The sequence below is a fragment of the Oncorhynchus nerka genome, linkage group LG15, assembly GCF_034236695.1.
Source record: "Oncorhynchus nerka isolate Pitt River linkage group LG15, Oner_Uvic_2.0, whole genome shotgun sequence".
In the NCBI taxonomy this organism is placed as follows: Eukaryota; Metazoa; Chordata; class Actinopteri; order Salmoniformes; family Salmonidae; genus Oncorhynchus; species Oncorhynchus nerka.
In genome coordinates, this window is record NC_088410.1 from 72,857,405 (window position 1) to 72,884,843 (window position 27,439).

At 42.8% G+C, this 27,439-nt stretch overlaps 1 protein-coding gene across 3 annotated transcripts in view; it reads left to right on the plus strand.

Annotated features, from left to right (window-relative positions):
* LOC115143266 (immunoglobulin superfamily member 21-like) overlaps nucleotides 1–27,439 on the plus strand; it is a 286,018-nt gene that overhangs the window by 122,158 nt on the left and 136,421 nt on the right. For 2 of the 3 annotated variants that reach the window (XM_029683481.2, XM_029683482.2), the window contains exon 2: nucleotides 7,963–8,075. In XM_029683481.2, the coding sequence (XP_029539341.2) occupies nucleotides 7,963–8,075 (113 nt within the window). Of the gene's footprint in view, nucleotides 1–7,962; nucleotides 8,076–27,439 lie in introns of those variants that run through there. The other variant, XM_029683483.2, reaches the window with a different exon arrangement.

The window sequence follows — 27,439 nt, forward strand, 5'->3', positions numbered from 1 at the left end:
CAATTTGTAAGTCGCTCTGGATAAGAGCGTCTGCTAAATGACTTAAATGTAAATGTAAATAAGGAGACGATGGGAAACAGAGCCTCAAAAATTCTGCTCATTTCCTGTTTGAGGTTTCATCTTGGTTTCTCCTGTAGCATGAGTTCTGTGGCACTCACAGATAATATCTTTGCAGTTTTGAAAACGTCAGAGTGTTTTCTTTCCAAAGCTGCCAATTAGTATAGTAATATAGTAAAAGTAATTTAATAGTCGAGCATCTTTTCGTAAAACGGGCACGTTTTTTTATCCAATAATGACATAGCGCCCCCATAGGTTGAAGAGGTTAACTAGCATGGCTACCTCAGCATTCTGCAGCGATATGCTATCCAATTTGGTTTGCACTTAGTGTGACTATCATGTGTTTTTCAACAGGACAATGACCCAGCACACCTCCAGGCTGTGTAAGAGCTATTTGACGAAGAAGGAGAGTGATGGAGTGCTGCATCAGATGACCTGGCCTCCACAATCACCTGACCTCAACCCAATTGAGATGGTTTGGGATGATTTGGAACGCAGACTGAAGGAAAAGCAGCCAACAAGTGCTCAGCATATGTGGGAAAAGCATTCCTCATGAAGCTGGTTGAGTGAATACCAAGAGTGTGCCAAGCTGTTGTCAAGGCAAAGGGGGGATACTTTGAAGAATCTAAAATCTAAAATATATTTGGATTTTTTTAACACTTTTTTACTACTACATGATTCCATATGTGTTATTTCATAGTGTTGATGTCTTTACAATTATTCTACAATGTAGAAAATAGCAAAAATAAAGAAAAAACCTTGAATGGTACTGTATATTTAGCAGTTGTCTTTCCATTACAAACATACTACTAGAGACTTTTGAAAACTGAGATTAGTGTTTCTTCCACACCAATTGCATTGATATCCATTGTATCACTTCATGATTACTTATTGTTCAGTTACTGAGAGAGGGAGGTAGAGTAAAAGCTATTCTCAGTGGGAGGGATGGTAGAGGAGCTGAACAGACCTACAGCAGCAGTTTTTCAAGTCCCCGAAGTCTGTACAGGAGACTCTCCACGGTGCTGAATTTTCTCATGCTTTGGTCAACTCATTTTTGCCAAACTCAGATGCTGCTGCAGTTCACTTGTGTAGCATTTTGTGATTAATTACTAGACTGGCCCTGTCCTAGCCATATTTCTTTTATGGCAAGGATTGAGATTTTCATAAACTGAATAAATCTACCACACCCCTGTACAGACTGCAGTAACATGTGACTTACTCTAAGTGATAGGAGTGAAGAAGAGAGCCTCTCCACAATGAGTTTAAGATAGAGGACCCGGTAGCCTAGTTAACTACTGTAGTCTTTGAGCAGCAACAGTCAGAGGACCAGGAGCAAAACATGTAGGTAACAGTGCAGGTGAGAAGTTATTTACAAAACAAGATAAAGCAAAGCAGTGTGACAGAAACAACAACACAGAGTTGCACATGGAATAAACAAGAGTACAGTCAATAACACAATAGAAAAAAAAGAAAGTCTATACACAGCATGTGCAAATGGAATGAGGAGGTAGGAAATAAATAGGCCATATTAGCAAAGTAATTACAATTTAACAGATTAACACTGGAGTGATAGATGAGCAGATGATGGTGTGTAAGTAGTGATACTGGTGTGCAAAAGAGCAGAAAAGTAAATAAAAACAATATGGGGATGAGGTAGGTAGATTGGGTGGGCTATTTACAGATGGACTATGTACAGCTGCAGTGATCGGTTAGCCGCTCAGATAGCTGATGTTTAAAGTTAGTGAGGGAAATGTAAGTCTCCTGAGCAACAATGGAAACTCTCAAACCTCTGTAGCAACATGTTACCTTACCAAGCAGTTCTCCAATAAGGACCTGCCCTGACCTGGCATAAACCATTAACATCTTGAAATGGGTAGGCACACATTTTTATGGACAGTGATCATGCTTTAAAAGCTTTTGCACATTTCATATAACAATGATTGGCCAATACTACAGCATAATATTACAGCAGCCATTTTGGAAAGCACGTAGTGTTGAACAACAAGGATCCTGATTGGCTGACTATCCTTTGTTGTTCAACGTGACGTGCATTCCAAAATGGCGGCTGTTGCTTCTGCTATCTAGCATGAGAATGAAAAAACTAGCAGTATTTAAATCTTCTTGATGTGACTTTTTGGATAATGGGAACATTTGGAAGACAGTGCCATGGACTATTCCTGGATTGAGGTATGTTTTCCCGAGCCATAACTTGCTCCTGCTCTGCCTTGCCCTAATCTAAGCAGAAGCCCTCTCCGACCCTATAGTGAGATGTACTTTACAATCAAGCAAAGGGTTGGAATCTAGTCTGGCTAGCTGACATCTAACTCAATGTGCTCCTGATTCCTTCAATGTGTACCATGCGAGTTGTGCCAGAATACTTTGTCATATACATTTAAAAAAAACTCCATCACAGATTTAGGATACCATCCTCCACCCGCTACTCAGCCATAATAATGTCAACCCCAAAGCAAGGAATTTTACATTGAGTGTAATCGACTTCAGCCACTAGTGTAGGCCTACACAGTCTCATGTTCCGGGCTGTAAATCAAGATTTCTGTCTTCGATTTTCTGTCATGGATAATGAGACATTTCCTGAACATTTGCATGTTTTCATCAAAAAGTTACAATATTTTCTGAAGAGTTTGGCAAACACTTTCATGAACAACTACAACATGAACACATATGTGTAGTTGTTAAATGAGTAATTAAAGACAACATTTTGTTTAATTTGAACTGATAATCACAACATTTCTTAAGCATTTCAGATCATTAGGAGTAATCACAAGCCATGGTATGAAGGAATGAAGCCATATGTTACTCTTTACTAATTGTCATACTTGTATTGGAAGCTGTTGCTACTTGACAGAGGAAGTTAATTCAATGTCAAACAGTCTGTGATTCATTATAATTTTATACTGACAAAACTAACTGACACAACTGGTATATCTAAGAATGTTCAAAGTACGGTATAGCTGAGCAAGGTTTATGTCCTTCAGTGACATTATTTGTTTCAGATTAGCTGTTTCTTCTCTAGTTATCATAACATAATGTAAATTGGTGGCGGTGGGTGGGGGTCACTGAAACAACAAACAAAACATGTGGGGCTATGCACAGGTTGATCATATTTAGTTCAAATCGGTTGTCACTGTGTATCTATTGCAGGGCTCTCCATCTTCCTGGAGCAATATCGTCCTGTAGGTTTTAGCTTCAATCCTAATCTAGCGCTCCTGATTCTAATAATTAACTAGTTGATCAATTGAATCAGGTTAGTTACAACTGAGGTTGGAATCGAAAACAGGGAGAGGCCTTATCTATTGGGACCTCAACAAATTGAGAATTTTTTTTCTGTGGTGTAATCCAGATCTATTTAAAATACATGAATAGTACATGTGTATATCTTACACTGCTTTTAGACCCTTTTCTAATTTATTTCACTTAAAAGTGTTGAAGCCAATGAAAATGTATTCCCTATATTAATGAAAAAACAAAACATGTCAATAATTTATATAAGCTTGTCACGCCTTGGTCTTAGTATTTTGTGTTTTCTTTAGTTATTTGGTCAGGCCAGGGTGTGACATGGGTTTATTGTGTTGTCGTATTGGGGTTTTAGTAGGCATTGGGATTGTGGCTGAGTAGGGGTGTCTAGCATAGGCATTGGCTGCCTGAGGCGGTTCTCAATCAGAGTCAGGTGATTCTCGTTGTCTCTGATTGGGAACCATATTTAGGTAGCCTGGGTTTCACTGTGTGTTTGTGGGTGATTGTTCCTGTCTCAGTGTGTTTGTATTTCACCAGATAGGCTGTATAGGTTTTCACGTTCCGTTTCTTGTTTTTGTATTGTTCGTGTTTTTCTATATTAAACATGTATCGAACTAACCACGCTGCATTTTGGTCCGACTCTCCTTCGACAGAAGAAAGCCGTTACAGAATCACCCACCACACCCGGACCAAGCAGCGTGGTGACAGGCAGCGACAGCAGAAGCAGCGAAAGGAGGAATGGACATGGGAAGACGTTTTGGATGGCAAAGGTTGTTACACATGGGAGGAGATACTGGCTGGAAGAGATCGCCTCCCATAGGAACAGGTGGAGGCACTTAGGAGAGCAGAGGCAGCCGGAGAGAGGAGCCGACGATACGAGGGAACACGGTTGGCAAGGAAGCCCGAAAGTCAGCCCCAAAAATGTATTGGGGGGGGCTCAGGGAGAGTGTGGCAGAGTCAGGGTTCAGACCTGAGCCAACTCCCCCTGTTTATCGTGAGGAGCAGCGATCACAGGACTTCTAGACGTGGGAGGAGATATTGGACGGAAAAGGACCCTGGGCACAGCCTGGTGAATATCGACTCCCCAAAGAAGAACTGGAGGCGTCGAAAGCGGAGAGGCGCTGGTATGAAGAGGCAGCACGGCGACGCGGATGGAAGCCCAAGAGTCAGCCCCAAAAATGTATTGGGGGGTGGCTCACAGGGAGTAAGGCTATGCCAGGTAGGAGACCTGCGCAAACTCCCTGTGCTTACCGGGGGGCTAGAGAGACCGGGCAGGCACCGTGTTATGCTATGGAGCGCACGGTGTCTCCAGTGCGTGTGCATAGCCCGGTGCGGCACATATCAGCTCTTCGTATTGGCCGGGCTAGAGTGGGCATCGAGCCAGGTAAGGTTGGGCAGGCTCGGTGCTCAAGAGCTCCAGTGCGCCTGCACGGTCCGGTCTATCCAGAGCCACCTCCACACACCAGTCCTCCGGTGGCAGCTCCCTGCACCAGGCTTCCTGTGCGTGTCCTCGGTCCAGTACTACCAGTGCCAGCACCACGCACCAGGCCTTCAGTGCGTCCCGCATGTTCAGCGCAGCCAGAGCCTTCCTCCTTTACAGCGCTGCTGGAGTCTCCCGCCTGTTTAGCGCAGCCAGAGCCTTTCTCCTCTCCTGCGCTGCCGGAGCCTCCCGCCTCTACAGCGCTGCCAGAGCCTTCCTCCTCTACAGCGCTGCTGGAGTCTCCTGCCTGTTCAGCGCAGCCAGAGCTGAGCTGTCAGCCTGCATGGAGCAGCCAGAGCTGTCAGCCTGCATGGAGCAGCCTGAGCTGCCAGTCTGCATGGAGCAGCCAGAGCTGTCAGCCTGCATGGAGCAGCCAGAGCTGTCAGCATGCATGGAGCAGCCAGAGCTGTCAGTTTGCATGGAGCAGCCAGAGCTGCCAGTCTGCATAGAGCTGCCAGTCTGCATGGAGCAGCCAGAGCAGCCAGGTTGCATGGAGCAGCCAGAGCTGCCAGTCTGCATAAAGCAGCCAGAGCTGCCAGTCTGCATGGAGCTGTCAGTCTGCATAGAGCAGCCAGAGATGCCAGTCTGCATGGAGCAGCCAGAGCTGCCAGTCTGCATGGAGCAGCCAGAGCTGCCAGTCTGCATGGAGCAGCCAGAGCTGCCAGTCTGCATGGAGCAGCCAGAGCAGCTAGATCCGCCAGTCAGCCAGACTCTTCCAGATCTGCCAGTCAGCCAGACTCTTCCAGATCTGCCAGTCAGCCAGACTTCCAGATCTGCCAGACTCTTCCAGATCTGCCAGTCAACCAGACTCTTCCAGATCTGCCAGTCAACCAGACTCTTCCAGATCTGCCAGTCAACCAGACTCTTCCAGATCTGCCAGTCAGCCAGACTCTTCCAGATCTGCCAGTCAGCCAGACTCTTCCAGATCTGCCAGTCAGCCAGACTCTTCCAGATCTGCCAGACTCTTCCAGATCTGCCAGTCAACCAGACTCTTCCAGATCTGCCAGTCAACCAGACTCTTCCAGATCTGCCAGTCAACCAGACTCTTCCAGATCTGCCAGTCAACCAGACTCTTCCAGATCTGCCAGTCAACCAGACTCTTCCAGATCTGCCAGTCAACCAGACTCTTCCAGATCCGCCAGCCAGCCAGGATCTGCCGGAGCCAACTACCTGCCTGAGCTTCCTCTCAGTGCTGGGCTTCCCCTCAGTGCTGGGCTTCCCCTCAGTGCTGGGCTTCCCCTCAGTCCCGAGCTGCCCCTCAGTCCCGAGCTGCCCCTCAGTCCCGAGCTGCCCCTCAGTCCCGAGCTGCCCCTCAGTCCCGAGCTTCCCCTCAGTCCCGAGCTTCCCCTCAGTCCCGAGCTTCCCCTCAGTCCCGAGCTGCCCCTCAGTCCAGTGGGGTTCTGGGTGAGGACTACTAGGCCATGGTCGGCGGCGAGGGTGGACTATCCCAGGACGCGAGGGGGAGGAACTGAGACATTTATGGAGTGGGGTCCACGTCCCGAGCCGGAGCCGCCATCATGGACAGACGCCCACCCGGACCCTCCCTATGGTTTTGATGTGCGTCCGGGAGTCCGCACCTTAGGGGGGGGTTCTGTCACGCCTTGGTCTTAGTATTTTGTGTTTTCTTTAGTTATTTGGTCAGGCCAGGGTGTGACATGGGTTTATTGTGTTGTCATATTGGGGTTTTAGTAGGCATTGGGATTGTGGCTGAGTAGGGGTGTCTAGCATAGGCATTGGCTGCCTGAGGTGGTTCTCAATCAGAGTCAGGTGATTCTCGTTGTCTCTGATTGGGAACCATATTTAGGTAGCCTGGGTTTCACTGTGTGTTTGTGGGTGATTGTTCCTGTCTCAGTGTGTTTGTATTTCACCAGATAGGCTGTATAGGTTTTCACGTTCCGTTTCTTGTTTTTGTATTGTTCGTGTTTTTCTATATTAAAGATGTATCAAACTAACCATGCTGCATTTTGGTCCGACTCTCCTTCGACGGAAGAAAGCCGTTACAAAGCTATTTCTGATCACGCCCCCTGAAATACACTCTATAGCAGGGCTGTTCAATATCAGTCCTGGATGGCCAAAACACTTCTGTTTATCATCCTCTCCTTCAAATGTAATACGGGAATAATTCAGACCTGGGACACCAGGTGAGTGCAATTACCAGGTAGGAAAAAAAACATTATGGTTTCAGCCCTCCAGGACCGGAATTAAACAGCCCTGCTAAAACAGTGTTTCTGAACTCCAGTCCTCCAGTACCAGCAACAGTAAAATGTTTTGTTGTAGCCTGGGAAAAGCACACCTGGTTGAACTTGTCAAATAATCATTCAACCCTCAATGAGTTGAATCAGGTGAGTTTGTCTGGGGCTACAACAGAAATATGTGTTGTTCGGGGTACTCGAGGACTGGAGTTAGGAAACCCTGCTCTAAAGTATAATAATATTTTTTTTGTCAAACTACACATTTCCATGTTTGAAACAATCATATTAATATGCATGCGCTGCTGGTGTTCCATCAACAGGGAACAAAGATTGATCTGACTTTGAATTGTTGATAGCAAACTTGCTATTATACACTGAATATACCAACCATTATGAACATATTCCTAATATTGAGTTGCCCCCCTGCCTTTTTCCCTGAGAACAGCCTCAATTCGTCTGGGCATGGACGCTACAAGGTGTCGAAAGCGTTCCACAGGGATGCTGGCCCATGTTTACTCCAATGCTTCCCACAGCAGCGTCAAGTTGGCTGGATGTCCTTTGGGTGGTGGACCATTCTTGATACATACAGGAAACTGTTGAGCGTAAAAAAAACAGCAGCGTTGCAGTTCTTGACACAAACTGGTACGCCTGGCACCTATTACCATACCCTATTCAAAGGAACTTACATTTTTTTGTCTTTTCTATTCATGCTCTGAATGGCACACATACGCAATCCATATCTCCATATTCTCAAGGCTAATAAATCCTTCTTTAATAAAGCTGTCTCCTCCCCTTCATCTACACTAATTGAAGTGGATTTAACAAGTGACATCAATAAGGGATCTTACTTTTAAACCGGATTCACCTGGTCAGTCTATGTCATGGAAAGAGCACGTGTTCTTAATGTTGTATACACTCAGTGTATTCATGATATGACATTGCTAACCATACTCATTATATCTTTCTTCTTCCCTATAGGATATCTGACAGTAACCATTGAGCCCCTTCCTCCTGTTGTTGTGGGAGAGACTGTGACCCTGAAGTGCAACTTCAAGACTGATGGAAGACTTCGAGAGATTGTGTGGTACAGGGTGAGTAAAGCTACAAGCTCATACTCTATACTGTATATGATGAACACTGGCCCATCAACTCTGATCTGTGTGGCTTAATCACTTTTTGGTGTCAATTACAGTGCATTATGAAATTATTCAGACCACTTCACTTTTTCCACATTTTGTTACTATATCTTACAGCCTTATTTTAAAATGGATTACATTAAAACATGTCCTTATCAATATGCACACAATAACCCATAATGACAAAGCAAAAACGGGTCTTTAGAAATGTTTGCTAATTTATTCTAAATATTTGCCTTATTTGCTTATTAGTATTCAGATCTTTTGTAATGAAACTCGAAATTGGGCTCAGGTGCATCCTGTTTCCATTGATCATCCTTGAGATGTTTCTACAACTTGATTGGACATAATTTGGAAAGGCACACACCTGTCTATATAAGATCTCACAGTTGACAGTGCATGTCAGAGTAAAAACTAGGAAGGAATTGTCCATAGAGGTCCGAGACAGGATTGTGTCGAGGCAGAGATCTGGGGAAGGGTAGCAAAACATGTCTGCAGCATTGAAGGTCCCCAAGAACACAGTGGCCTCCATCCTTCTTAAATGGAAGAAGTGTGTAACCACCAAGACTCCTCCAAGAGCTGGCCGCCCGGCCAAACTAAGCAATCGGGGGAGAAGGGGCTTGGTCGGGGAGGTAACCAATAACGCGATGGTCACTCTGACAGAGCTCCAGAGTTCCTCTGTGGAGATGGGAGAACCTTCCAGAAGAACAACCATCTATGCAGCACTCCATCAATCAGGCCTTTATGGTAGAGTGACCAGATGGAAGCCACTCTTCAGTAAAAAGCACATGTCAGCCCGCTTGGAGTTTGCCAAAAGCTACCTAAAGGACTCTCAGACCATGATGAACCAGATTCTCTTGTCTGATGAAACCAAGGTTGAACTCTTTGGCCTGAAGGCCAAGTGTCACGTTGTGAGGCAACCAGGCACCGCTCATCACCTGGCCAATACCATCCCTACGGTGTAGCATGGTTGTGTTACAACATCATGGAGTGGGTATGATTTTCAGCGGCGGGGACTGGGAGACTAGTCAGGATCGAGGGAAACATGATCGAAGCAAAGTACAGAGAGGTCCTTGATGGAAACTGCTCCAGAGCGCTTAGCACCTCAGACTGGGGCGAAGGTTCTCCTTCCAACAGGACAACGACCCTAAGCACACAGCCAAGACTATGCAAGAGTTGCTTCGGGACAAGTCTCTGAATATCCTTGAGTGGCCCAGCCAGAACCCGGACTTGATCCCGATCGAACAGCTCTGAAGAGATCTGAAAATAGTTCTGCAGCGACCCTCCCCAACCAACCTGACAGAGCTTGAACGGATCTGCAGAGAAGAATGGGAGAAACTCCCCAAACCAGGTGTGCCAAGCTTATAGCGTCATACCCAAAAAGACTCGAGGCTGTAATTGCTGCCAAAGGTGCTTCAAAGTACTGAGTAAAGGGTCTGAATACTTATGTTAATGTGACATTTGAGTTTGTTTTTTGTTTTTTTACAATAATTTCTAAAAACCTGTTTTTGCTCTGTCATTATGGGGTATTGTGTGTAGATTGATAAGAAACAAACAATTTAAACAATTTTAGAATAAGGCTGTTACTTAACAAAATGTAGAAAAAGTGAAGGGGTCTGAATACTTTCCGAATGCACTGTATTTATACATTTTATAAGATGTACAGTACCAGTCAAAAGTTTACATTGTAGAATAACAGGGAAGACATCAAAACTATGGAATAAAACATATGGAATATTGTAGTAACCAAAAAAGTGTTAAACAAATCTAAATATAAGTTATATTCTTCAAAGTAGCCACCCATTGCCTTGATGACAGCTTTGCACATTCTCTCAACCAGCTTCATGAAGTAGTCACCTGGAATGCATTTCAATTAACAGTTGTGCCTTGTTAATAGTTAAATTGTGGAATTTCATTCCTTCTTAATGCTTTTGAGCCAATCAGTTGTGTTGTGACAAGGTAGGGTTGGTATACAGAAGATAGCCCTATTTGGTAAAAGACCAAGTCCATATTATGGCAAGAACAGCTCAAATAAGGAAAGAGAAACATGAATGTCAGTTCATACGGACAATTAAGAAATTTCAACGTTTTTTAAAGTGCAGTCGTAAAAAACCATCAAGCGCTATGATGAAACTGGCTCTCATGAAGACCGACACAGGAAAGGAAGACCCAAAGTTACCTCTGCTGCAGATGATAAGTTTATTAGAGTTACCAGACTCAGAAATTGCAGCCCAAATAAATGCTTCACAGAGTTCAAGTAACATACACATCTCAACATTAACTGTTCAGAGGAGACTGCATGAATCAGGCCTTTATGGATGAATTACTATAAAGAAACCACTGCCAAAGGACACCAATAAGAAGAAGAGAATTGCTTGGGCCAAGAAACACAAGCAATGGACCTTAGACCTGTGGAAATCTGTCCTTTGGTCTGATGAGTCCAAATGTTTTATTTTTGTTTCCAAACCCTGTGTCTTTGTGAGATGCAGAATAGGTGAATGGATGATCTCCGCATTTGTGGTTCCCACCGTGAGCATGGAGGAGGAGGTGTGATGGTGTGGGGATGCTTTGCTGGTGACACTGTCAGTGATTTATATAGAATTCAAAGCAAACTTAGCAACATAACTACCACAGCATTCTGCAGCTATACGCCATCCCATCTGGTTTGCGCTGAGTGGGACAATAATTTGTTTTTCAGTGGACAATGACCCAACACATCTCCAGGCTGTGTAAGGGCTATTTGACCAAGAAGGAGAGTGATGGAGTGCTGCATCAGATGACCTGGCCTCCACAATCACCCAACCTCAACCGAATTGAGATGGTTTGGGTCGAGTTGGACCACAGAGTGAAGGAAAAGCAGCCAAAAAGTGCTCTTTATATTTGGGAACTCCTTCAAGACTGTTGGAAAAGCATTCCAGGTGAAGCTTCATGTTTAATAACAACTTCATGTTTATTAACAAAGCATTTTCTAAATTCAAACGAACCCCCTGAAACTAGACATGGACGTTTAGAAGACATTGGTTGTCTTCAAAGTTGTAAATTGCGGAAGTATTGCAAAGTTAAGGTTGGTTGACAGTACCTACAGTATTCCAAACAGTGCCTAACCTGTAACGGCTAATGGAGCATCACATAAGCCCATTACAATCTGCTAGCTAGTTATTGCCATGTCTTAATGGTTCACAGCTGGTCACTCTGCAGTTATCACAGCCCCAGTTGGTGGACTAAACTGCATAAATGTTCAAGATAATTAAGTACAGTATGTCAGGGAAAGAATGTCTTTGTCTCAGCCCCTCAAGCTCTAATGCTCGGGTCTATAATGTTGCTGTTGCTTTGTGGATAATGTGTACCAAAACTATGCCCAGATATTTTGCATAAAATGGAAACTAATGTGACGTTAATAGGCAGATGATTATAGATCAGAGGCTGGGTTTTGTCTACTGAAACAATGGTGTTCAAAAGAGGTCACATAGAAGCACTTGGATGGATATCAATGAAGCAACAGCTGTCAGCTCACGGCCTGATTATTTAATTTACCCTAAACTCCCCAATTAATCTCTGTTAAGGGTTATACAAGTATGCATGATGAAATATGCTTTCTTTATTCTGTGGAATGCTGCAGTCATAGACAGTATCCTGACTGATATGTGAGTAGAACATGAGCCAGTTTAGTTTATATGGAGTCCTTACCTTGTTGGGCTTGTAAGCTTTGTGCTCTCAAGGACTAGCCTACAATAATGTTTAATATTGGTGCAGATATGAATGCAAAGTATTTGAAGTAATTCACTGTCTCTTGATCATAGCAATGCCTTTTACACAGAGAACATGTCTGCCCTTTGGGGGAATGGATTTGGAAGAGGACATTTAATAGAATTCAACAATAGATCATTTTTTATGGAGTCCTCACTATCATTTTTGCCAGGCAGGAACTAGACTGTTATGGTATGCTGCTGTAGTATAAAACAAACTCCATTGAGAGCAAGGCTGTCCACATCAAGTATTGGATAGTGAGGAAAATGCAGAGGTTGTAGAGAGAAACCAGCCTTATCTCTCTTGTGCCCACTGCTCGATGCAACCGCGAATAAATTATAAATCAATTATCCACACTCAGCTGCCAAAGTCTCTTTAATCTCTGCCTTTTATTTAACTAAACTGTCGACTTCTCATTTCTCCCCCACATTCAAATGGAAGTGGGGTTGATACCCACCTGGGGAATCATCATATCTAATCGAAGTCTGGCCAACGAAACAGAAGCTGAATGAACTAAAGATCTCAGCTAGCCACTCATTCATTACCAGGTTGCCCTTATCTTAACAGATTGTGTTTGAGGATTCTGTAATGCACACCAGCGCCAGACTGCTCCTTGAAATCTTGCATATCCTTAGTATGGCTAAGGCCTAGCGTAGTCCCTCAAGATAATTAAGATTGCTATTGAGAGGTTTTCAAGCTGGCCTAGTAGAGACTTAGTGGGCAGCATATCGGAATGTAGAAAGATGTCAAACATAGTCACCTAAAAAAGCTCAAACTACTATTCAAAACTTGTTCGTTTTACATTTTGAACAATCTCTATGTGTGGCATTTGACATAGCCCTGATAACGAAGATAATCATACAAATCACAGTCAGACAACCTGGATAAACTGATGGAGGTTCAATATATGCCTCTTGTCAGTACAATTTTCTACATGCCTCTTTTCATAGTTCGGGAATGTATTATTGTTTACTTGCACCTTACGAAGAAGCTATCCAGATCAGCGCAGTGCCTAATATCTCCCTGGAAGTTAGAGCAGATTTCCATCTTACTGTATGTCAACACTGTGTTTATGTTAGGGACTTATCTGTGAGAGGAGATGTAATCCCCTGAATTACACAAAGATCAGTTCATTGGGAAGAAACCCATTTGGGCCTAAAGTAATTTGGGGGTAAATATTGGAAGATAAAGACTACTCCAACATCCAAGATTGAAATGTGGTTTTGTGATCATTTTCATTCTTGTTTCACCAATACCAATAATGCAAAAAGGCTCATTATAAAAAAATGATCAAAAGTAGGATCGGAAGAATCTCCGATTCCACATTTATATTGGTCATGGTGAGCTAGACCAGTGAAGAGGAAAATACTGTAGGAAAAAATCCCAGATGGACTATAATACTAGAGAGGGCTTACTCACCATGAGTGTTTTTCCCATCTATTGGATGTTTAAATGTATTAGTCAGATCAGACCACTATGCTCCATAAGCAAACACATAAAAGCATCTCAAGTGTATGTGATATTCCACTGAGGGCCACATGAATGCTTTTATTTTGCAGTGGGTTCTGGCAGACCATGGATTAGGCACTGTGGATATGTAATACCATCAAACTGTCCTCAACATTGTAATAGCATTTCATGATGGGGTTACACATAGAGTGGAGGAGAGAATCTCTATCAGCTCTGAAACCATTCTGAACATGTGCAGTAGGGACATGGAGGGATAAGATGCTGGCTGGGGAGGCCTGTGGAGACTTATCCTCACTGAGACGTGTGGCAGCTCACCTCATGCTGTGCTTGTTCTGATTATGTCACTATAATGAAGAGATACCCATGGCTCTCTCCCTATGGGGACCTCAGCAATGTTGATGGTGACAGCGCAGGGTTTCCGCTTGGCTGCCTGTTGAGTGCCATTCTGCATTACGCTTAATTCTCCCTAGTTTAACCTCCCTCTCTCTCCCCGATTCCCCTCTCTCATTACTACATCCCTCTTCCCACTTTGACAGCACTCTTATGGGATCATCTCTCTGGCCAACATAGTCAGCAGAGCCCAGTGCCCTAAACATGGGCAATTTACCACGGACCTGTCGCTAAGCTCATCCGTTTGAATTAATGCTATCTCACACATAGGATCCACATGGTTCGGGCAGGTTAACCTCAGCCTCTTTCATTATAATTCCTCAGGACCAGCTGTCTTCATCCTGCTCTTTGTCAGTTTGAGCTCTATTCTCACCTCATAGAAGAGATCGAAGATACTGTTAAGAAAGGATGGAACTAATAGTGTTATCATGGAGATATATATATATATATTTAGTTTTTTTGCTTTCAACAGTCTGATTATTGATATTGCAAGACACCTGTGATGTTTAAGTTCAAGTTAATGATCTGAATGTGTCATTAGCCATTGAGAATTTGCTGGAATTTATATAATTCATATGAGCCTCTTGATTAAGTTGAATTGTAGAGTATTGATGTGAGCATTTGGTTAGACACATGATATTCTTCCACTTGAATAGATCACATGGGCTCTCATGCATGAATTATTGTTGATTGACAAGTGGAGATTGCATAGAGAGAGAGGGGATTTAAAGGGGAGATGTACAGTAAGTGCTGCACTTCAAAATAGAGGTAGGCTATTATTGAAAGTAAGCCTATCTCAGATTTTCATTACTGCAAGGCTTTGATGTTTGCTATCACTTTATCAGTAAACTGTAATGGGAGTAGCACTTATTTGTCAACTAGGCTTATTTGCTGTGGAATCCATTTTCCTTTTCACTGATTTTGCTTTTGTTCTGTGTAATGCATTACAGTCTCCCACTTGGGACTATTAGACAATGAGAGCTAATTTATTTGTGAGAGGTAGCCTAGCATAAATTTGTAGGATATATGAGAAGAACCTTGGTAGGAATAATATTTAACTCTACTAAATACAGTGTTATGAGCATGAGCAATGAACCTATAACTACCAAATAAGTAAACAAAGGAATACAAAGCCACCATTATCTATGAACTCATTTTCAAATGTGATATAGGAACAATACAGTACCTCCCCCTCAATAACATTCCCTCTCATGACTTTCCAACCTTTTGTTGGTAAATGTTAGCTAACTGCTTGTACGTCTTTCAAAAATTAAAACATGCATGTAGCGGAGAAGTTTCCTGAAAATATATATTATTAAAATACATTGTTTCAGTCCTGCAGTTTGGTTTCCTTAGAGCAGGAATTCCCAAACTGGGGTTCACGCAATGGCGTCGGGGTAAGCCAAATAAAAATGTGAAAAACGTTTCTTCTTTTTTTTTAATAAAAATTGTACTTTTTTTTTCCTTCACATTTTCAAATAGTCCATTTATATTTTACAACAGGGCTAAACATTTGGTTGAGGTTTTTTTCTTGCCTGAGTAGCCTCATTTCACTGCCAAAAATAAAATTAAACCATCTAGTGTTCAGCGAAATAACAACGCAATGTCAAATACAGGTAGCCTAGTCAAATAATAAACATCCAATCACATTAACCACTACTTTCTTGCGGGAATTCCACTAACGATCCGTATGTAGCCACGTGACCGGTCTGGAGTGGGCTACAGTACTACATACAGTAAGAGCAAAATAATCCTAATAAAATAAAATAATAAAAACCTTAGTGTAACAACAGTTTTAGTAAGTAATACTGAAGTCGTGCACAATTATGAATGTCTATTTAGGTTTATGTTGCCCATTCATTGTCAGTTAGAGATACAGTAGAACACAAAAGCATAATCAGTGCTCTAACTCCCCCTTGCGCTGGTCTGGAGCAATGAAGTGGTGACGCAGGGTACCGTACTAAACCACAAATTACCTCTATGTCCCGCAGCATAATAACAAATCTTTTAGTGGAGCAACCACTGTATACTGCAGCATCCACGAGAGGCTCTTGCTGCCAAGGGAATGCCTGAAAGCTTGAAAGACATTTTGGACACTACTGTGAAAATGGCTAACTTTGTTAAAGCAAGGCCCCTGAACTCTCGTGTATTTTCTGCACTATGCAATGATATGGGCAGCGACCATGTAATGCTTTTACAACATACTGTGCGCTGGTTATCAAGAGGCAAAGTATTGACACATTTTTTGGAATTGAGAGACGAGCTTAAAGTGTTCTTTACTAACCATAATTTTCACTTGTCTGACCGCTTGCATGATGATGAGTTTCTCACACGACTGGCCTATCTGGGTGATGTTTTTCTCGCCTGAATGATCTGAATCTAGGACTATAGTCAATGTGTGGAACAAAATTGAGGCTATGATTAAGAAGTTGGAGCTCTTCTCTGTCTGCATTAACAAGGACAACACACAGTACTTTCCATCATTGTATGACTCAAGCTTATGGACACTGTCAAATAGCGAAGTACCTGAGTGAGCAATTACGCAGATACTTTCCCGAGATGACACAAACAACTGGATTCATTATCCCTTTCATGCCCTGCCTCTAGTCCCCTTACCGATATCTGAACAAGAGAGCCTCATCAAAATTGCAACAAACGGTTCTGTGAAAATGTAATTTAATCAGAAGCCACTGCCAGATTTCTGGATTGGGCTGCGCTCAGAGTATCCTGCCTTGGCAAGTCTTGCTGTTAAGACACTGATGCCCTTTGCAACCACATACCTATGTGAGAATGCATTCTCAGCCCTCACTAGCATGAACACTAAATACAGGTACATACTGTGTGTGGAAAATGATTTAAGACTGAGACTCTCTCCAATACATCCCAACATTGCAGTTATGTGCATCCTTTCAGGCACACCCTTCTCATTAACCTGTGGTGAATTATTCATAATTTTCAATGAACAAATAAGGTTTTATATGTAAGATGGTTAAATAAAGAGGAAAATTATTGATTATTATTATATTATTATTTGTACCCTGGTCCTATAAGAGCTCTTTGTCACTTCCCACGGTTGTGTCAAAAACCCACACTCATTCTTATGTTTAATAAATGTATCGTAGTGTGTGTGTGGCAGGCTTACAATGATGGCAAAAAACACCAACATTTGAGAGTGCGCTGACCCTGGTGCTATAGAGGGGGTACGCAGCTGGAGGTAGAATGTTTGAAATGGTACAGAACTATGAAAAGTTTGGGAACCACTGCCTTAAAGGAAAAGCTTGTCTTTAAAATTGGGAAAGTTAATTTTTTTATCTGTAACACACTGTGATGTAATTCCTGCAGTCTAAGCTGGAACATAAAAGCAATTGTGGAATGATGATGAGAATGAGACAGTTGCTGCCCACACAGGCTCCCCCTGCACCTCATCTTATTCTAATATCCTTTACTGAATTTTGTTTTTACTGTTTGCTTCTAGTGACAATGCATATTGTTGCCACAGGTTTGCCACAGATTAAAAAAGAATCTTCAGATAATTGTTTGCCAGAAAAAACCTCTGGCGAACTGTTTGGCAACAATAATATGTATTGCCACGATTGCTAAACAGTTGAACGCCAGAGGTTTCTTCTGGCAAACAATTCTCTGAAGATTATTTTTTAATCTGTGGCAAACCTGTGGCAACAATATTATGTATTGCCACTATTGCTAAAGGTTTGCTGCAAATCCCCACTAGTGGCAAACATTTAGAAACATCTGGCAACACTTTGTGGCACACTATTTAGTGCCAGAAACTTGGGGGAAGTTTGCAGCAGCAACTTCATTTTGGTAAGGGACACACTTACAATGTCTTTGGGTGTGCATCAAGCTTAACTTGTGGCCTACATTTCTCTACAAATCGCATTAACGCTGTTGACACAGAAAAAGCACAAGATCATGGGTATGCAAATGACGTTTCTCTTGGGAGTAGTACAACACCAGAAGTTGGAGGAGGTTATTGGAGTGCATTGTGCCAGGGCTAAATCTATAGCTGGCTGGGCTATTCAGTCCAGAGTCAGATGGATTTGTCCAGATACATGTACCTATACATACCTTTGAACAGGGATAGGATGGCTGGTATAATACTTGACCAAGAAGTAGTGTTTTTCTTTCTACGGTAATCCTGTTTCCTGACTGCGGAGAGATGAGGGAGGCGTCACATTCCAAATCCGAGTCGGAAAAACTCAGGGACTGGGTTGCCCAGGCAACAGGAATATGTGAGCACAGTAAAGAGCTCTTTGTGTACACACAGCACACTCCTGTGGGGGGTTTGTGTGCTCAACTTTCTGCTGCTTTAAACCCTGCTGACAAACATTTATTTGAACTGGTCTAATTATGTTGGTAACCAGTGTATAATAGCAATAAAGCACTTTGGGGTTTGTGGTATATGGCCAATATTCCACGGCTAAGGGCTGTATCCAGGCACTCCGTGTTGCGTCGGGCTTAACAATAGCCCTTAGTCGTGGTATATTGGTCATATACTACAAAAGTATGTGGACACCCCTTCAAAATAGTGGATTTGGCTATTTCAGCCTCACCCGTTGCTGACAGGTGAATAAAATTGAACACGCCACCATGCAATCTCCATAGACAAACATTGACAGTAGAATTGCCTTACTGAAGAGCTCAGTGACTTTCAACATGGCACCGTCATAGGATGCCACCTTTCCAAAAAGTCAGTTTGTCAAATTTCTGCCCTGCTAGAGCTGCCCTGTCAACTGTAAGTGCTGTTATTGTGAAGTGGAAACGTCTAGGAGCAACAACGGCTCAGTGGTAGGCCACACAAGGTCACAGAACGAGATCGCTGAGTCCCCCCCCACAATTTTTGGGGGGTCTGTCCTTGGTTGCAATACACACTACCGAGTTGCAAACTGCCTCTGGAAGTAACATCAGCACAATAACTGTTTGTCGGGAGCTTCATGAAATGGGTTTCCATGGCCAAGCAGCCACACACAAGCCTAAGATCACCATGCGCAATGCCAAGTGTCAGCTGGAGTGGTGTAAAGGTCGCTGCCATTGGACTCTGTAGCAGTAGAAACACTTTTTCTGGAGTGATGAATCATGCTTCACCATCTGGCAGTCCGACAAACTAATCTGGGTTTGGTGGATGCCAGAAGAATGCTACCTGCCCGAATGCATAGTGCCAACTATAAAGTTTGGTGGAGGTGGAATAATGGTCTTGGGCTGTTTTTCAGGGTTCGGGTTAGTTCCAGTGAAGGGACATCTTAACGCTACGGCATACAATAACATTCTAGACAATTCTTCTGTGACGCACATAAAGCCCTCCCCTGCCCTCCTTTCGGAAAATCTGACCACGACTCCATTTTGTTGCTCCCAGCCTATAGGCAGAAACTTAAACAGGAAGCGCCCGTGTTCAGGTCTGTTCAACGCTGGTCCGAACAATCGGGATATGTTCCGCATAGCGTCGGACAATAACATTGAATACGCTAATTCGGTGAACAAGTTTATTAGCAAGGGTATCGGTGATGTTGTACCCACAGTGTCTATTAAAACATTCCCCAACCAGAAACCGTGGATTGATGGCAGCATTCGCGCAAAACTGAAAGCGCGAACCACTGCTTTTAATCAGGGCAAGGTGACCGGAAACATGACCGAATACAAACAGTGTAGCTATTCCCTCCGCAAGGCAATCAAACACGCTAAGCTTCAGTATAGAGACAAAGTAGAGTCGCAATTCAAAGGCTTAGACACGAGAGGTATGTGGCAGGGTCCACAGTCAATCACGGACTGCAAAAGGAAAACCAGCCCCGTTTCAGACAACGATGTCTTGCTCCCAGACAAACTAAACAACTTATTTGATCGCTTAGAGGACAACACAGTGCCACTGCACGGCCCGTTACCAAAACCTGCGGGCTCTCCTTCACTGCAGCCAATGTGAGTAAAACATTTAAACGTGTTAACCCTCGCAAGGCTGCCGGCCCAAACGGCATCCCCAGCCGCATCCTCAGAGCATGCGCAGACCAGCAGGCTGGTGTGTTTACGGACATATTAAATTAATCCTTATCCCAGTCTGCTGTTCCCACATGCTTCAAGAGGGCCACCGTTTTTCCTGTTCCCAAGAAAGCGAAGGTAACTGAGCTAAATGACTATCGCCCCGTAGCACTCACTTCTGTCATCATGAAGTGCTTTGAGAGACTAGTCAAGGACCATATCACCTCCACTCCACCTGACACCCTAGACCCACTCCAATATGCTTACCGCCCTAATAGGTCCACAGACGACACAATCGCAATCACACTGCACACTGCCCTAACCCATCTGGACAAGAGGAATACCTATGTAAGAATGCTGTTCATCGACTACAGCTCAGCATTTAACACCATAGTACCCTCCAATCTCGTCATTAAGCTCGAGACCCTGGGTCTTGACCCCACCCTGTGCAACTGGGTCCTGGACTTCCAGACGGTACGCCCCCATGTGGTGAGGGTAGGTAACAACATCTCCACCCCGCTGATCCTCAACACTGGGACCCCACAAGGGTGCGTTCTCAGCCCTCTCCTGTGAGTTGGAGGTGTGGACATGCACGCCTCCAACTCAATCATCAAGTTTGCGGACGACACTACAGTGGTAGGCTTGATTACCAACAACGATGAGACGGCCTACAGGGAGGAGGTGAGGGCCCTCAGAGTGTGGTGTCCGGAAATAACCTCACACTCAATGTCAACAAAACAAAGCAGATGATCGTGGACTTCAGGAAACAGCAGAGGGAGCAGCCCCCTATCCATATCGACGGGACAGTAGTGGAGAAGGTAGAAAGTTAAGTTCCTTGGCGTACACATCACAGACAAAATGAAATGGTTCACCCACACAGACAGTGTGGTGAAGAAGGCGCAGCAGTGCCTCTTCAACCTCAGGAGGCCCAAAAACACTCACAAACATTTACAGATGCACAATCGAGAGCATCCTGTCGGGCTGCATCACCGCCTGGTACGGCAACTGCTCCGCCCACAACCGTAAGGCTCTCCAGAGGGTAGTGAGGTCTGCAAAACGCATCACCGGGGGCAAACTACCTGCCCTCCAGGACACCTACACCACCTGATGTAACAGGAAGGCCAAAAAGATCATCAAGGACAACAACCACCCGAGCCACTGCCTGTTCACCCCGCTATCATCCAGAAGGCGAGGTCAGTACAGGTGCATCAAAGCGGGGACCAAGAGACTGAAAAACATCTTCTATCTCAAGGCTATCAGACTGTTAAACAGCCATCACTAACATTGAGTGGCTGCTGCCGACATACTGACTCATCTCTAGCCACTTTAATAATGACAAATTTATGTAATAAATGTATCACTAGCCACTTTAAACAATGCCACAATATATAATGTTTACATACCCTACATTACTCATCTCATATGTATATACTGTACTCCATACCATCTACTGCGCATTGCCTATGCCTTTCGGCCATCGCTCATTCATAAAGTATATGAAGATATTACTGCATGGTCGGAACTAGAAGCACAGGCATTCGCTACGCTCGCATTGACATCTGCTAACCATGTGTATGTGACAAGTAAATTTGATTTGTGCTTCCAACTTTGTGGCAACAGTTTGGGGAAGACCCTTTCCTGTTTCAGCATGACAATGCCCACGTGCACAAAGCGAGGTCCACACAGAAATGGTTTGTTCGTTGTGGAAGAACTTGACTGACCTGCACAGAACCTTGAACCCAACCTCTTCGAACACATTTGGGATGAATTGGAACACCTACTGCGAGCCAGGCCAAATCGCCCAACATCAGTGCCCAACCTTTCTAATGCTCTTGTGGCTGAATGGAAGCAAGTCCCAGCAACAATGTCCAACATCTAGTGGAAGGCCTTCCCAGAAGAGTGGAGGCTGTTATAGCAACATAGAGGGGACCAACTCCATATTAATGTCCATGATTATGGAATGAGATGTTTGACAAGCAGGTGTCCACATACGGTTGGTCATACACTGTATATATACACTGAGTATACCAAACATTGCAGAACAGCCTCAGTTCGTCGGGGCATGGACTTTATAAGGTGTTGAATGTGTTCCAAAGGGATGCTGGCCCATGTTGACTCCAATGCTTCCCACAGTTGTGTCAAGTTGGCTGGATGTCCTTTGGGTGGTACACCATTCAAAATACATGGGAAATTGTTGAGCTTGAAAAACCCAGCAGTTTAGCAGTTCTACATCACCTACTACCATACCCCATTCAAAGGCACTTACATGTTTTGTCTTGCCCATTCACCCTCTGACACATGGGTACACAATCCATGTCTCCGTTGTCCCAAGGCTTAAAAATCCTTATTTAACATGTCTCCATCTACACTGATTGAAGTGGATTTAACAAGTGACATCAATAAGATAACATAGCTTTCACCTGGATTCAGCTGGTCAGTCTATGTCAATGTTTTGTATACTCAGTGTACAGTATATTATTTTATTACCAAGTGGTGCTTTGGCCCTTCTTTGAAGCTCTTGTGCTGGTAGCCATGACCCTTGGACAGATCTACTACCTGAACAGATTTTTTGAAAGTGGCACATCTTTGAAAGAATTTGATGAATCTGAATAATGTGTAGCAGCTAAAAATGTATCTTCTTTCTAAACGCAGCACCATTCCCACACACATATATAGATATAGATTATTCAGTGTAATGACATGTTATTGTACCTATTTGAATATGTCCTATTCATGTTCAGGTACAGCAATGTTGTAAATGCGATTTATTTTGATATCATCCACAACCATGCAGATCAATTCGACGGATGGTGAGAACTCTTTTAGAAAAGACCAATAGCCATTTGTTCCAGTTGGTAGTTTCGCTCAACATGTGTGCTGAAATCCATGTTGACTCTTTTGGTGGTTCACTGATTCATTTTTGTCTGAAGTTGGCCCACTGGAGCCGTATACAGCGCACTGATGATGAATCTTGCAATCAATGATCCAAGTAATTGTTTGACATCCTCAGATATTTACAGACAATTTAGCAATTGTGTATTAGACTTTCATTTTCAGAGATGCACTGTTGTTATATTATGTTGATAGTGGGGTCATTGTCCACTCAGATATTTGGGACCTCAAGCACCTCTAATTTCATCCACTGAAGATCACACATATATAGTGATTCCCTTTGACATAATACTACTTACTAATGAGGCCTAGCCTTGGTATTCCTTTCCACTCACAGCCCCTGTCATCCTGTATACAGGTTGAAAATGGCAGATTGTGTCACTGATAAGCACCTAAATTGGAACACAGTGGCTATATAGGAACATGCTATACATGACATCAGAGCTCAGGTTCTCTGCCTCACAGCTCTTTATGGGTTTTGACTGACAGCCATTATAAACATGAAGATGCCCACATCCCTCCCGCTAATTGGGCTACAAAAAACTACATGTATGCTTGCTTCAGTTCCTAAATGGCAAAAAACACCTTATATTTGAAGGCTCTTTCCTTGAGTCATAAAAGTGCATTGCAATTACTTAGGATCTGTGCACAGTGTGTGGCCACTTGGAAACAACAGTTAGACCTCTCACTCAAACACTTATAATATTTATTTTTTTAAATCTTGCACCTACTCCAAATTTTCAATTAATATTGTTATCATGTGACCACAGTATTTTCAGATTTCGTTATTGACAAATGCTGTGAAAAGTATAGTAAATGTAAAATGCACATACAATCAACACTGTAATGTTTGGATTCAGTCTTGTGTCAGGTGAACTGTTGTGTCCTAACTTTTGGTCTGATACTTTCCCCATAATCCCCAGTGTTCTCTTTCAATTGCTACAGTGGTCATTCATTTGCTTTTAATAGTTATTCTGTTAGAAACATTTTAATTTGTCCTTATCTGTAAAAAAAAAAAAAAAAAAAAATACTGAATACAAGGATGTCATATAGGCCAATTTCCACATGTGTAAAGGGTTCATATTTTCTGGAAAATACAGTTTGGTCTAGTTAGAAAGGCAGTGCAGCAAGGATCTATGTTTTCAAAAGAAAAGGACATTTTAGACATCCATGGGGAGTTTTAGTATTACAGTACACTCCGGATAGGTGCAGTGAAATGTGTTGTTTTACAGGGTCAGCCATAGTATTACAGCAACCGTGGAGCAAATTAGGCTTAAGTGCCTTGCTCAAGGCCACATTGACAGTTTCTTTCACCTTGGGTATTCAAACCAGCAACCTTTTGGTTACTGGCCCAATGCTCAAGTCGCTAGGATACCTGCTGTCAGGTCTGTTGTAATATGTTCCTGGTAATTATATGAGCATGCACAATTGAAATAGGACCATGGTATAAGGGAATGTATGAAACAGTGCTGATGTCCAATCAGTGCCTTTGCTGTTGAGAGTTATCCCTGGGTGTTGCATAATAGGAATACATTTGTCATCTTATTTCTGCAGTGATGCAGTCATGCTTTTGGTCTGAGACCATGGAATTGATGGTATTTCAACAAAAATAACTATTTTAACATGTTCCCGGCTTTCAGTATACTTTACATGAAAATAGCAAACGTACTGAAATAGTAATAGAGTTGACAGCCTGTTCCTGACAAAGGCCTCTGTCATCATCTCAATCAGTCTCTGGCTCTGTGGTGAATCGGGCCCCAAGGGGAGAGTGGCGATAAGGTGATATGGATCACTGCATCACAACCTTCCATTTTGAGGATGTCACCATGGCAAATAAGCCATCGGTTCTACATTGCATTATAATTACACACTCTGCTGTCAGAAAACTGCAAGATGTGCCATTTTTTACTCACAATGCTTTAAAGACAGAGAAGACATTACCTCTGTATGTTTGAAATGTAACTGGAGTGAAAGCATGGTATTGTCGCACTTTTATCAGTGAATAAGTAACATCTCCTCACATTCATTTCCTTTAGATCCCCCAAGTATCTGACATCATCTAGGGATACCACCATTTTACAAGTATACTTACTATATCTAATTTATTATGTAATACCTCAATGAGCATTATCCTAATTTGAAGACTAATTGAAACATACTTTACCTGTTTCCAAGGTTCCCTTGTATCCTTACACTACTCTCCATTTCAATATTTACAATTGATATAATTCCTCCCATGATGCAATGCAGCATTTCCATGAATTAGAGTGGTGCAGACGACAGACCAACTGTTGTATTCCATTCCTTAGTACCTTTTGTTATCTAATGATGCTGAAGGAAGGCATGACACTCCTCTCCACAGAAACATAAAGCAACATGTAAAGTGTTGGTCCCATGTTTCAATGGGCTGAAATAAAAGATCCCAGAAATGTTCCATACACACAGAAATTGTGTTTCTCTCAAATTTGTGCACAAAATTTGAGAGAAACACAATTTCTGTGTGTTTGGAACATTTCTGGGATCTTTTATTTCAGCCCATTGAAACATGGGACCAACACTTTACATGTTGCATTTATATTTATTTTTTGTTTAGTTACCAAACACTTGAGTTTCTATTTAAAGAAGTTTCAAACCCATCTCCCACTGATATAAACACACACAAAAAATCCCCCAAAATGGCATATCTGAGGTGTGGGGTGGATTAAATGGTGGTAACAACCATTTAGTGTTGTTATCCTGTCCGTATGAACCAGCTGGACCACATCATACGCTATTTCTTACAATACTGGCTATTCAGCCTTCTCTCCCCTGCTGGTCCTTCATGAAAGCAGAAATGGAGGTCTCAGCATGATAACCATGGTAAACGGCCTTTAAAAACAACAAAGAGCCCAAATCGCTGACAACACCAATCTCCCTATCCCTCTAAAGTGGCAAAGTGCAAATTGCGATTTCCAAAAGCCTTTGATGGCAAATGTTAAGTTAAGTTTAAGCAACGGCATCATGTCTCCCTCTGCCTCGCCCACTATAAGTGGTCTTCTGAAAGCTCCATCTTCTAGCTTGATATTAATTACTGATCTACTGTAAATTAGTGTAACATTTCTAACATTTCTATATACTGTGGACTCTGCTGCACACACACAGATACGCACGCACACACACACACACACACACACACACACTTCAGTTTTGGTGTTTGGCATTCATTCTTAGAACCAGTCCCTCTTTCATCTTTCCAATGTTTCCAAAGGAACTCACTTTGTTGTATTTATGAACAGGCTACAGCTAAGACTCTGCTGGCATGGAAATCTCTTCCCCCTCTAATGCAAATGTCACAATCAATCCCTGATCCACTCCTAATTGCTAAGTAATCACTTTCATCTTTGATCATTCTGTGATACCAAAATGGATTTAGAAAATCTGCTGTGGTTTTACTTTGGTCCAAGCCCTCTAAAAGTTAGCAGAGCTTTATGTTTCTGTGGAGAGGAGTGTCATGCCTTCCTTCAGCATCATTAGATAACAAAAGCTACTAAGGAATGGAATACAACAGTTGGTCTGTCGTCTGCACCACTCTAATTCATGGAAATGCTGCATTGCATCATGGGAGGAATTATATCAATTGTAAATATTGAAATGGAGAGTAGTGTAAGGATACAAGGGAACCTTGGAAACAGGTAAAGTATGTTTCAATTAGTCTTCAAATTAGGATAATGCTCATTGAGGTATTACATAATAAATTAGATATAGTAAGTATACTTGTAAAATGGTGGTATCCCTAGATGATGTCAGATACTTGGGGGATCTAAAGGAAATGAATGTGAGGAGATGTTACTTATTCACTGATAAAAGTGTGACAATACCATGCTTTCACTCCAGTTACATTTCAAACATACAGAGGTAATGTCTTCTCTGTCTTTAAAGCATTGTGAGTAAAAAATGGCACATCTTGCAGTTTTCTGACAGCAGAGTGTGTAATTATAATGCAATGTAGAACCGATGGCTTATTTGCCATGGTGACATCCTCAAAAGGGAAGGTTGTGATGCAGTGATCCATATCACCTTATCGCCACTCTCCCCTTGGGGCCCGATTCACCACAGAGCCAGAGACTGATTGAGATGATGACAGAGGCCTTTGTCAGGAACAGGCTGTCAACTCTATTACTATTTCAGTACGTTTGCTATTTTCATGTAAAGTATACTGAAAGCCGGGAACATGTTAAAATAGTTATTTTTGTTGAAATACCATCAATTCCATGGTCTCAGACCAAAAGCATGACTGCATCACTGCAGAAATAAGATGACAAATGTATTCCTATTATGCAACACCCAGGGATAACTCTCAACAGCAAAGGCAGCAAGTGGCTGTTACACTGGATGTCATAGGGTGAAAGCACCAGTTTGTAAGTCGCTCTGGATAAGAGCGTCTGCTAAATGACTTAAATGTAAATGTAAATGGCACTGATTGGACATCAGCACTGTTTCATACATTCCCTTATACCATGGTCCTATTTCAATTGTGCATGCTCATATAATTACCAGGAACATATTACAACAGACCTGACAGCAGGTATCCTAGCGACTTGAGCATTGGGCCAGTAACCAAAAGGTTGCTGGTTTGAATACTCAAGGTGAAAGAAACTGTCAATGTGGCCTTGAGCAAGGCACTTAAGCCTAATTTGCTCCAGGGTTGCTGTAATACTATGGCTGACCCTGTAAAACAACACATTTCACTGCACCTATCCGGAGTGTACTGTAATACTAAATTTGTTTGCATCCCTGTTAGTGAGCATTTTTCCTTTGCCAAGAAAATACATCCACCTGACAGGTTTGGCATATCA